The following is a 13,811-nucleotide window of genomic DNA, read 5'->3' as shown; positions in this document are numbered from 1 at the left end:
GAAGCACAAAACTATTTAATTTTGATAAAGTCCAATTTATTTCATCTTTTGTCACTTGTGATTTTGGTTAACATCTAAGAAACCACTGCTGAACCCGATGTCACGAAGCTTTACTTCTGTGCTTTCTTCTAAGAGTTTTATACTTTCAGCTCTTATGTTTAGGTTTTTGATCCTTTCAAGTCATTTTTTAGTATATGTTATGAGGTAGGAGTCCTTTTGCAGTTGTCCAAGCATCACTTGTTGAAAGAACTGTTCCTTCCCCCGATGAATTGTCTTGGCACCCTTGTAGAAAGTCAGTTGACCACAAATGTTAGGGTTTATTTCTGGACTTTCAATTCTATCTCACTGATCTATATGTCCATCCTACACCAGTAACACACTTTTGTCATAAGTTTTGAAATCAGGATATATGGGTCTACCAGCTTTCCTCTTCCTCTTGAAGGTTGTTTTGGCTATTCAGGGGCCCTTGCATTTCTAGATGAATTTTAGGGTCAGCTTGTTAATTTCCATACACAAAAAAATAACGGCAGCCTCTTGAAGGTTGTTTTGGCTATTCAGGGGCCCTTGCATTTCCAGATGAATTTTAGGGTCAGCTTGTTAATTTCCATACACAAAAAAATAAAGGCAGCAGATTTTGCTAGAGATTACACTGACTATGTAGATCAATTTGGGGAGTTTTGTCATCTTAATATTATTTTCTGATCTGTGGACACTAGTCTTTCCATTTATTTAGGTGTGTTTAAAATTTTTTCAATATTTTGTGGTTTTCAGTGTTCAAGTGTTGCCTTTTGTTAAATTTATTCCTAAATATTTTGCTGTTTTTTGATACTATTGCTTTCCCAATTTCATTTTCAGGTTTTTCATTGCCAGTGTATTATATACAATTGATTTCTATATATTGATCTTGGATTCTATCATTATGATGAACCCATTAACAGTTTTAACAGTTGTTTTCATTTCCTAGCTGCTAAAATAAATATCATACAATGGTTTGGCTTAACAGCAGGAATTACTGGCTCATGATTTCAGAGGCTAAAATGCTTGCTTCCTCCCAGGGTCAGTATCACCTGGCTAGCCAGTAATCTTTAGGGATCCTTAGCTTTTCCACCACATGGCAATGGTCATGGTGGTCTCTTCTTTCTCTTCTGGAGTCCACTGACTTCCAGTGTCTGGCTGTTCCCCATGGCTTCTTTCACTGTTGAAGGCAATCTTCTTTGTTGATAGTAGATGTAATCAGCCACAGATGCAATCAACACTAATGATTTAAATCTATTCAATAGTCTCACAGTAACAATCAGGCGAATGCTTGCTTGACCAAATGCATTTAGTCTTTCACCACTGTTCCAGTCTGCTAATTCTACCATTTTGCAAAACACTAGAAATGGATTGCTTTTTATAAAAGGGGGCTTATCTGGTTACAAAGCAATAGTCCTAAGGCCATAATAGTGTCCAAAAAAAGGCATCAACAATAGGATACCTTCATTGAAGAACACGATGGCATCCAGAAAACCTCTGTCAGCTTGGAAGGCACGTGGCTGGCATCTGCTTGCTCCCAGGTTGTGTTTCAAAGTGGCGTTCTCCAAAATGCCAGCATCAGCTTCAAAGACTGTCTTCCAAATGTCTCTCTAAGCTGCAGCACTCCAAAATGTCACTCACAGCTGCTCTAAGGTCCTTCTGTTTGTGAGCTCTTTTATACAACTCCAGTGATTAAATCAAAACTCATGCTGAATGGGTGGGGCCACACCTCCATGGAAACAATCCCATCAACAGGTCACACCCTAATCAAAGGTATTACTAGTCACATTTCCATGGAAACACTCAATCAAAAGGCTCCAACCTAATCAACACCAATACATCTGCCCCCACAAGGCTGCATTAAAGAACACGGTGTTTTGGCAGACACAGTACATCCAAACTGGCACAATCATTAAGGATGGATGTTAGCTGAGGTTTTTTCAGATGGCCTTTATTGGGCTGAGGTTCCCTTCTATTCCAGTTTGTTGAATGTTTTTAATCAAGAAAGGGACTTGGATTTTGGCAAATGCTTTTTCTGCATCTATTGAGATGAGTGTGTGATTTTTGTCCTCTATTCTATCAATATGGTGTACTACATTGATCAATTTTCAGATGTTAAATGAAGCCTGCATTCCTGGGATAAATCCTACTTGGTCATAGTGTATAATCCTTTTTATATGCCACTGTATTCAGTTTGCTAGTATTTTGTTGAGGATTTTTACATCTATATTCACAAGGCATATTGATCTGTAGTTTTCATGTCATGGTTTTTGTATCATGAAGATACTGGCCTCAAGAGAATGAGTTAGGAAGTATTCTATCCTCTTTTACTTTCTAGAAGAGTTGTAAAGAATGCATATTAATTCTTCTTTATGTGTTTGGTAGAATTCAACAGTGATGCCATCTGGACCTGGACTTTTCTTTGAGAGATGTTTTCTGACTACTAATTCAATCTTTAAATTGTAATAGGTCTATTCTGATTTGTTACTTCTTGAGTCAGTTTTGGTAGTTTGGTCTATCTAGGAATTTTTCATTTCATCTAGTTTGTCTATTTTGTTGACATACAATTATTTACAGTATTCTCTCAAAATGCTTTTTATGTCTGTAATGTTGGTAGTGATATAGTCTATGAATGAAGGGGCTTTAAATGGCCTGGTTTTAGTTATTATCGAATCTCGTAATTAAGAAAAACAAAAATTAAAAATATACTGGAATACTATCTCTCTGAATTTTTTAAAACCAAGCTACAGAATATAAAAACTAGATATCCTTACAATCCTCACCTCCAGAAAGAAAACGAAATGCAAAGACAGAAACCACACATTTCTAGTTAGAATTCAAAGTTTTCAACTGAAATAAGAAACAAAAAACACTTCCTCACTGAATGTACACATTTTCAACTGTAAAATTTAGTAGAAACTCAATATTCTAAACCATTGACACCCACGTAGACACACGCCTAAACCCAATATATAAAATTTCTAAAGAGTTAACAATGTAAAAGAACCATACAATAAACCCTCTCGAAATAACTGGTTTTTCAACAGAGACAAACTCATTTTCATTTTTTTCTGAAGTTCAGGATCACCAGATGCCTGTGTACTATGCTTTCTTAAATACTATCATGCCTGTATATCTATTAATAGCCACAAAATTTTTACATATGCTATCACCAAAAAACAGCTTACTTGAAAGTCACAAAAAAAGTATTCAGATCTTAATAAAAGCTTTGTAAATGTCTATTAAGCCTAATCTCCTCTTGTAAAATAAATACATGAAAAATTGTCTTAAAGGAAAAGCTGTATGCTTTTATAGCATATTATTTTAATGAAACCATTCCTAAAGATGCATTCTTTAAACAACCTGGAGTAATTATTATGTTGACTTTCTAAAACCAAATTCAACTACAGAATTTTGAAAATACTAGAGAAGGCAACAAGCTTTAGAGCTATATTTATACAACTTTGACACACTGGAGAGAAAGTTATGTTGTCACCATACACCTGACTGGCAGTATAGTTTATGGAATACTTGCACCTTCTTTTAGTTGATTTATAAGAAAAACCCCACGAAGTAAGCAGGACATATTATCATCTTCAGTATCATCTTTATCATCCCATTTATGGAGGGGGGTAGACTGCAGTTCCCACAGGTTAAACGTCTTGCCCAGGTCCCACAGCTCAGAAGTGGTGGAGCTGGGTCCAGATAATTAGGTCTATAGGCCTCAAAGCACACACCTTTTGCTCTGCATGATACTGCTTCCCATTTATAAAGAGGAGACAGAAACTTCAAATGCAAAGCATCAGTGGGAAGGAGGAACATTTCCATTCAGTGTCCTTAAACTTGCTCATTGAAAACATGTTTATCACATTAGTCATTCTCCTTATCAAACTTTTTAAGCAACAACTTGACTAAAAGCCAGTTTTCAATAATCTTAGACTGAGATCGAGTCTGGAATGAACTGCCACCTAACTGGAGACTTCAGATGTGTTAAACAAGCATTAAAACTTGGTCTTTGGAGCTTAAAAAAGTTACTTGACCCTACTTAAAATATTAAACAGGACTGAGAAACCCCTTTTAGGCAATTTTGATGCCAAATTAGCACGTATCACCAATGTTCTTCTACAAAACGCAGATCAGAAAATTCACTATTCTAGCTCTGTACCTAGCTAGCTATCAGAGATAATGAACACTAATGACCATTAACTAAGTGTTTATTTTCCATATAATAAGAGAGCTGGAATATATCATCCATCCATGGAACAATGTTGCTGCTGGATCACAGCACAAAGCATTAAGTCAAAATCTATGTCATGGCTCATGGGCACTGCAGTATTATCTGGGCAAAGGACAAAGTTCTTTTGATTCCTCTGATAAAGAGTCCTAAGTGCAAATATTTTCTTTATCTTCACTTTCTCCTTGGAGAACTCAACATTTACGTAATCTAAAAAGTCTACAAGAGTCCATGTGATTTCAGAAACAACACACCATAAGTGGTCACACACCCATGAGTTAAAAAGGAGGCTGCTGTCATAAATTTACCCAACCACTGGACTACTGTCCAACTGAGGAATTACTATAATTGGGGGAAGGGGGAGTAAAAGGACTGAGGAAGCTCTGGGGGAAAAGGAACTTGATTTAAGAAACCACTCCCCCACATCTCGTCCAGGGAGATGAGGAATTTGAAATAATCTGCCATTTGCCAAGTGATTTCCTGGGAGGTTCTGGGGAAGGGAGAGAACAAGTGACTCCCTAGTGCCTTGACCTTGACTGTGGCAGCAACTTTCTATTCTGCCTGCTCTTTTTTGCAAAGAACAGTGTCTTCTTCTCCCATTAGCCTGCTACCAAGACTACAAATGAATTATTACATTATTAAAAATTTAGTAGCATGCATATAGGTGAGTGTGATGTGCTTCCAGCTGCAACTGAGGACTGGAGCTGGTGAGGAGGGGAGGTTTGTCAGCCCCTAGTGCACTGACCTCCGGGCAAGGGAGGCTTGGCCAAATCGAAATCACAGTTGCAGGCAAGAGTCTTTCCCAGGCCATTCACCACTGTGACAACTCTTCAGAATCACTAATTCATTCAGATACCTCCCGGTCATCAAATTTCACACCCTTACACCAAAGCTGATCTCCAAGGAAGGTGTTCAAATAGATTAAGCCTGGATCTTACCTTTTGGCTTCCTCTAGGTGGCACAAGTATTCATAAGCAATGTTCTGCCGCCTCCTCTCATCCATCTCCTCAGCAGAGAGCCTTTCATCATCCACAATTGCTAGACACAAAGGAGAACACTGCGTTACTTGCAAGGGCAGGGTTCACCAAATAAACACCTGAGACGGTCAACTAAAAAAACCTCATATGCAGTTCAACATTAACTATTCAGACAAGGTACTGAAACATCAAGCACAGAAAGATCATATTGCAAAATTCTGCCCAAAAAATGCAGAATTGAAGCACGGGTTGAACTTAAATAATAAAATGAGAATGACAATCGGATTTCATAGACATGATGCCATAGGATTTGGGGAGCCTCAAATGAATTACAGTGTGTTTGACTAGCAATAGCTTTCCTCAGTGAGCTTGTAATGGTTAAGCCTGAAGTGATCCAGTGGCTAACCTTGAAGGGCTGTGCCCCCTCGTACTATCCCGGAAACTCTGAGGTTGAACCAAAACTCCAAGGACCTGTCTTTACCAACCCAATTCTTGAGGAAATTAAGGCCTCCCATCCAACCCAAGAGATGAATATCCCTTTTATGGTGAGGCTGAAGTCTCTAAAACCCCCTATCATCCATTTCTTGGCCTTTACAAGGCTACAGGTATCCAAGAGAAAAAGTGATGGAGACAGCAAGCAAGCACAATTTTCAAGCTTACACTCGATTCCAGGGCAAGCCTTGTTTATAAACTTTGACCCTTCGGCCTTGCTCTTCTGTAGAAAACCCTGCCTCACCATTTCCTGCCCGCACTTCCTCTGCCCACAGCCTCAACACTACCCTGGCAGCCACCCCAACCGCCACATCAGCCTCCCTCTGCTGTCTATCTGCCTGACAACACTTCTTCCTCATTAAAGGGCCCACTTTCCCATCTTCATTCCTGAACTTTAATTGGGATGGTTATAAAATGAATTTGGTTTCTAGTTTGTTAGATCACTCATCTAATGAAGACAATATGTGTATATGTACAGCAGAGATGAGTTACACAGGGCAGGATGTCAGTGCTTGCTTCCCAGCAATGGCTCCAGTCAGCCATTTTTATAAATGGGACCCTGTGGTCAGCAGCAGAAAATAAGGATGTGAAGGTCACCCAACTGTTTCTAAGAAAGCCGTTCCAATCCCATGTCCTACTGATAAGGGTTCAAAAACCACCTTGGCAAAGAAAATCAAGGCCAAAGTTTGAACAACTCTGGAACAAGTACCGTGCTAAACACTTAAAAGCTAAAAGTAGTGCCAAATCCTCAAAGAGTTCACAAACGGAGGACATTAAACTTCCATCAATATAATACACGGCAGAATACTGTAGGCACAGAAACAGACACTAGATGTTTATTTATTGAGCAGTTACTTTGTTTGGGGGCCTTAGGCCAAGAGCTTGCTCTGCATTTTCTCATTTAAGCCTCATGACTCTGTGAGGTAGGCAATTTACCCACTTTACAGATGAGTAAACAACAGGCTGAGAAAGCCCATTTGCTCAAAAGAAAAGCAGAAACATTAGAGCCAAAAACATCTGGACAGGATAGGAATAAATAAATAATAGAGGTAGATGCTGATTGGAGAAAACAAGAAAGTAAGGAAGAACTTTGAGACACATCTCTGTTCATGGAGGATTAAGAAGGGGGAGAGAAAGAAAGGAGAGAGAGGCCAGATATGGACGAACACCAGGATTGGCTAGTAGATAACAAAAGCAGTGCCAGAAGGGGCAGGCATTTCCAAAATATCACTATCTTTCTCACTGTCTCCTTTTCTTTTCCCTCCCAATTTCCCCATATGGCTCCATTCCTTGAGAGGGAGACCTCATCCCAGATCAATGATACCAGGTCAGCAAAAATTTATGTTAAATAATATAGGTCAAAAGCTTCTTCTTTTTAGACAACTGTATAGCAATGTAGCTTACAAGGGGTGACATGTATTGTGAAAGCCTTGTGGATCACACTCCCTTTATCCAGGGTATGGATGGATGAGTAGAAAAATGGGGGCAAAAACTAAATGAAAAAGGTGGGGGGGGGATGATTTGGGTGTTCTTACTTTTATTTTTTTATTCTTATTTTCACTTTTTCTGGTACAAGGAAAATGTTCAAAAATAGATTGGGGTGATGAATGCACAACTATATGATAGTACTGTGAACAATTGATTCTACACTTTGGATGATTGCATGGTATGTGAATATATCTCAATAGAGTTGAATTTTTAAAAAAGGCATCTTCTTTTATCTTTAATAAACTAATCCCTCCTAAACCTCTCAGGTTTAGGAAAACATAAAAGGTCTCAAACAACTTGAGGGAGTCCAGGAAGCAGTGCCCTCCAATGGCCTTCCAGCCTCCACCCATCTCCACACGGCCACCAGAAGCATCTTTCTAAACACACAGGCCTGGCGATATTGCTCCCCTTTGCAAAGCCTTTGGTGGCTCTCCATTTCCTACAGAATAAAGTTCTAGAACACATTCCCTCTCCTCCCTTACACGAAGCCTGCATTTCAGCCACCCCCTCCAGGCAGCGCCATGTTCCAGGACCACACCACTCCCTTTCACATTTCAGTGCTTCTGCTCACGACCTCCTCTCGCTTGGAAAGCCCGCTGAGCTGGTTTGGATCTGTTGTGTACCCCAGAAAAGCCTATGTTCTTTAACCCAATCTTGTAGGGGCAGACCTATTGTGGGTGGGACCTTTTGATTAGGTTGTTTCCATGGAGATGTGACCCCACCCATTCAAGATGGGTCTTAATCCCCTTTCTGGAGTCCTCTATGAGAGGATAAAAGGCAGAGATGTTTTGGAGAGAGCTCAGAGAATCTAAGAGGTGTCACCCAGAGTTGCCCCCAGGAGAAGCAAGGAGGACCCACAGAAGCTGAGAGAGCCATTCTGAAACTAGAAACCCGGAGATCAGCAGAGTCGCCATGTGCCTTCCCATGTGACAGTGGGAAACCAAACACCAGCTGCTTTTCCTCAGAGAAGGTATCTTCCTCTTGATGCCATTATTTGGACACTTTCATGGCCTTAGAACTGTAAATTCATAAACTAATAAATTTCCATTATAAAAGCCAACCCATTTCTGGTATATTGCACTCCAGCAGCTTTAGCAAACTGAAACACCCACCTTCTGTGTGCAATGCCTTTCGTATCTTTTCAAGGACAATTCTGTGGATCCCAAAGTCAGAATTCATTCACTGTTCTCAGTACTTTAGTTCATATTTCTATTACAACACTCATCACAGAAGGCCCCCACTCCCCACTGTAAACTGGTCATGTCTCCCATACAAACAGGATTCCTTAGTGCAACAGACTGTTTTGATTCATCTTTGCATCTCCCTCACATCTGTCATGATTCTTTGCACATTCAGTAGCACTCAGATATTTGCTAAAAAATTACCTCCAGTGAATCTTCACTCACTGAGACAACTACCACTCCATAATGAAATATAACTTGCAAATTATGATTTTCTTATCCTGGTTTTTCTTAAGGTATCTGGCACATGCACACATACCCCACACATCAACACCTAATCCCCCATCTCCAGTGCTCGTAACAGTTAATCCCTAGGACACCTCATGACTTCCAATTTCTCATTTTAATGTCAGTCTAAAGACCGTTACTAACAGGATATTTTCATTTTAGAGTATCTTCTGCCACATTAAAGCTTGAAAACAAAATAAAATTCCTAGGGGGAGCTCAAGTCTTCATTCTACTATCCCCAACATATGAGCACTGGAGTGACATTCAAAAGGAGGTACTCTCACTGCCACCTTCTTTCTTGACTGCTGCTTCCTTCTGGCCTCAACCAACCTACTTAGGAAGAGGCAGAGAGAGCCCCAACAGCACCCCCACCTGTCTCCGCAAATCATGCAAGGTTCCAGCAACCAAGAAAAGCTGAGGAGGGCTCTCAAGTTTTACTTATATTGACCATGGCAGATGAAATCCTATCTTCAAAGGCTCAACTCAAGGAGTCTTTCCTTCCCAACTCTTCAATGACTGTTCCAGCTCAAAATGTCCTTGCCTCCTGTTATTGCTTCATTTATTTAGTAAACTCCTAATGGTATCCAACACAGTGCCGTGCACTGCTGCATGCTCCATAAAAGTATTCGATGAACAAATAATCTCTTATCAGGAAAGGCTAATAAACAGGCTCCAGAATACCTATGTGGGGTAATTTTATTTACTTCTTTACATTGAATATAATAAGAGTTTGGTCATTAATGGAACAGATATTGTACCATTCTGCAGACTACATTCAACTAAAGTTGAATCCATAGCATCATATGCCACCCAACATTAGTCTAAGCACCAAAGACAGGGCAGTGAACAAAACAAAAATGTTTATACCCTCATGGAGCTTCCTTTTACACATACTTTTCTTCCTTCCCTTCTTATCTTCCACAAACCTGACCCACTGCCCTTCCAACCCCATACAGTCCAGCCTCACCTGTCTTCATTCAGTGGTGAACACCCTTTGAAATCTGCTGTCAAAGCATAGGTCAAGGTTATGAGCTTGAGAAAATCTTAATCACAGCAAAAACGGATCCTTCTGTGCCACAGAGGTTGCCTGCAAATATTTCTGCATTACTCAACATTTACTAAGCAGCAACTTCTGATAATAGTAGGGTAATAACCCTGCTATGTAAAGATCCATTATGGGTCTGATAAAATGATTCACTTAAAACATTTTATTGCCTATAAAGCACTTTTCCATATGTTATTGTTTGATTCACACAATCACCCTGAGAGAGGCATTATTTCTTTAAAATGAGGAATCTGAGGTCGAGTAAGGGAAAGGCATCATTCATGGTCATTCACTCAGGTCAGTGGCAGAGCCAGGGCTGGGACCAAGGTCTTTGGGCACCACAGTCGTTTTTCTTTGCTCTGTCATGCTGCTGCTAAAATTTGAGTGCAGCTGGGAAGGTGCTTGTCACAACCAAACCAATGAAGCCAGTCACTTAAGTGGCTTCAGAATCCATCTTCTTTTTTAAAAACTTTTGATTTTGAAATAATTTCAAACTTGCAATAATCAAGACCCAAAACAGAGAACTCTAACATACTCACCACCCACCCAGGTACACAGATGCACCAACTTGTAATGCTTTGCCACACTTGCCACACTTCATTAATTCTATCCATCTTTGTATTTACCTACTTTCTGAATATTTGGGAGTAGATTGTATACAGCATGCTCCTTATAAACTCAGAATTCGAATTCCTACTATTTTGAAGCAACTTGATAAATTGCAGTTTCCTCTACATCTCATTTTTATTTGCTGCCAAATCCTAAGAAACACAATGACGTGAAGAATGTAGCTTTCTGAAATATTAGCAATTTGCAAAATACCATTTTGTAACATTAGCTGAAATGGGCTAAAAGACATTTTAAAGCAATTACATTCTATGGAAATCACATTATAGGGCTCATTCAGAGGCTTAAGAAGCAGAATGAGAGTAAATCCGTAGTGAAGGTTTTGAGACAGAACTGTAAGTTAGAAATGGAAGGAATCATTAGGAGTATCATTTCCCAAAGAATACCCACAAAATCCAATGTCAACATAACCAAAGATCCAACATCATTCATTATGGAGTTGGCACTGTCATGGTTTAATCTCACCTACTCTCTTATCTGCTCCCCTCTTATGTAAGAGACATCAAGGCCACCATATACTTTGCATTAAAATTTATTCATTTGTTCAATAAATATTTGAGTGCCTGCTTCATGCCAGTCTGACAAAATTGCAAGAATGACATACAAGATCTCTCATGAAGTTTTTATTAAATTATTTAAAGTTTGGCATAGTTACAGGATGCTTAGGTATATGGGGACATTCTGGAGGAAGGGTAGACAAGAGGCACAACAACCAGGTTTGGGAATCTCTGTTTTGTAAAAGGACATTATTTAAGGTGTGTCTCTTTAAAGAAAGGCAGAAGATTAGGAACAGGATATAAAAGATCAATTCAGAGAAATATGCCCACAATTTACCATTTTAAGTACACATTGTTATTCTGTGTGACTTAAAATTCCTGGAAGCAATCGGTATGCAATTCAATTCAAACGTGTATTGAGCCATCTTCCCCCAGGAGGATACCTAAATGGGGATCTCCACCCCCTCCTCCACAGAAATTCAAGAATGGTTAGCAGAGATGGCAGGTATACACCGAAGGAGGTACTAAAAGGAAAGGAACTGATTACAAAAAACTAAAACTGGTGTGTGGGGGGTGGGGGTGGGGTTTATAAAGATGAAGGAACCCAAAGTCCACACCGAGATTTCAAGTAAACTGATACACTGAGTAAATTTGGCCCGTGATATATTCTGGCTTTACACCAGCTTCCTGAAGCATTTCACAGTTACTTAATCTTAAACTTTAAAGGACCACATGATCAAACTTCCCTAAACTGAGCCGCCTTCTGAAAAAATAGGCAAACCTGAGGTTGAAGTTGTTAGCAATCTGATACATATTCACAGGCACTCTAAAGAATCTGAAACAGTGCTAGAGATTGTCACCCCACATATTAAAAACATGGGCGGTTTCCAGTCACTAAAATCATGAGATATGGGGCACAAGAGCTCATGTTTCCCCTCCATCTCTACCTCCCTACCAAGGGCAGAGTACCTGCTTGTGCCCTTCAAAAGTTTAGCCCTACCTATTCCAATGCCCTACTGGTAACACAGCAGCTTTGTTCAGGTCCTAAGGAAGGTGAATTTTATTTAAAGCCTGCCCTCCACATCTTTCCTGAACCTTCTCTCCCATCAGAGATTTGTAAGACCCTTCCGAAGTTATAAAACTTCATAAATCAACACACAACTTCAGAGGATATTCATGTTAGACAAAACTACAACGGGCTATGGCCACCGCCTATAGGAAGGCAAAGCCCCCCAGTCTTCAAATTTAGGATTAGGAGGAAGATTTCCCAGGGTGGGAAAAAATAGGAAACCAGCATTGAACCTACAATTTTACCAACAAGAATTTGAGTCCTTGATTGGATACCAACCTCCTTGTTTTTACAGTGAGGTCACTGTGTTAGTTTACCAGGCTGCTAACACAAACACCACGTAATGGGTTGGCTTAAACAAACAGAATTTATGCACCCATGGTTTTGAGGCCAGAAGTCCAAAATTGAGACATCAGCAAGGCCATGCTTTCTCCCCAAGTCTGTATCATGCTGGTGCTGGCTGCTGAAGACCCTCAAGGTTTCTTGCCTTCTGTCCCCGCCTTGTATCATATGACAATGCCCTCTCCTGTCACTTCTCCTGGGTTCCGTGGACTTTTGGATCCTCCCTATGGCTTTTTCCTATATGTCTGAGTTTCTTCTGTTCATTAAGGGACTCTGGTAGCCCAAATTAAGACCCAGCCTCCTTCAGCTGGGTCATAACTAAAAGTAACTTCAAGACCTCCTACTTACAGTGGGTTCAAACCCACAGGGATGCAGATTACGAACATGTCTAATTGGGGTTCATAATTCAAACTACCACAGTTACTAAGACACAGAATAACCTTTTGTCATAATCAGGAAAATGAGAAAGCATTTCAGGCTTTATGAAAATAAATTTTTTCTGAAAATATTTTTCAAATATTCATAACATTAAGATCTACATATAAAAAAGTATTGTTCAATCCTACTTTCACACAAAAAGCCTCGATCATTTTTTCCCAAGAATGTAAACACCATACTTCAACACCTAGATGCTATTTCTACCTAATTGGATCTCAAAAACTAGGGAAGCTTTTGAGAACAGATCCTCGTTTCTAAATCTCACTCAAGAGTAAAATTAATTCTGGTCCACTATGCAAATCTGAACAAGAATGTAACTCCCCACCCCCATCCCCCACCCCCCATTTAATACAAATAAGCTAGAGGCCCAAAACAAACCAGGGAGATGTTAAGGCCCCGTACAGAGGCTGGCCAGCCTGCAAATCTGAGGGAGTCCCTCTAAGATTTTGCTCAATTTGGGAGAGTAATTAAGGGCAATGATTTCCAGATTTTGGATTTCTCAGATGATGACAATTTCAAGAAACATTCTGGGGACTAGTCTTTGGCTATTAAGCAAGCACAGGGAAAATTCTACTTGCCCATTGCCTGCCCTGTCATCCCCCCCACACACTTACTTCAGTATAAGAATGGAGCATCAAGTTTCCCAGGTCAACTTTTACATTTAATACCAAAACAGAAGGTAACTGTAAAATCTTAAGTCCAACGATCTCTCACTAATTTTAAAAGAAGGGAAAGGATCTTGATTTAAATCTAGTTCGGCATGAAGTTTTTATGCTTAAGATGGTTAGTGTAAAATGCCCCACATTTAGAACCAGTCCTAAATGACTCTCCCTATTCCAGACAGATAATAAATATTTTAAAGACACAGATATTTATCTAAACTTTAATACCCCATAAGAGTAAAGATGTTTTACAACTGCTAAATAAGCTTAGCAATTTATACAAATACAGACACCTGGACTGTTTCCAAATTGCAGCAATTCGCTTCTAACACCCTGTCCCTACCTTCTCAAAAACTACCCAAAATATTCAGGTTTTGATTTTTTAATAGGAGCCATCCAAGTGGGAGTGAAGTGGTATCTCACTAGAGTTTTAATTTGCATTTCTTTAATGGCTAA

At 39.6% G+C, this 13,811-nt stretch overlaps 1 protein-coding gene across 1 annotated transcript in view; it reads right to left on the bottom strand.

The window, feature by feature from the left end:
* The window catches only part of IQGAP2 (IQ motif containing GTPase activating protein 2), a 311,908-nt gene that overhangs the window by 256,876 nt on the left and 41,221 nt on the right, over positions 1–13,811 (bottom strand). Inside the window, exon 2 of the mRNA XM_037801784.1 lies at positions 5,188–5,287. Coding sequence (XP_037657712.1) covers positions 5,188–5,287 — 100 coding nt within the window. The remainder of the gene's footprint in view (positions 1–5,187; positions 5,288–13,811) is intronic.

Source organism: Choloepus didactylus, chromosome 13 (genome assembly GCF_015220235.1).
Source record: "Choloepus didactylus isolate mChoDid1 chromosome 13, mChoDid1.pri, whole genome shotgun sequence".
Lineage (NCBI taxonomy): Eukaryota > Metazoa > Chordata > Mammalia > Pilosa > Megalonychidae > Choloepus > Choloepus didactylus.
The sequence above is the reverse complement of the archived record's forward strand: the minus strand, read 5'-3'. Positions and strand labels throughout refer to the sequence as shown.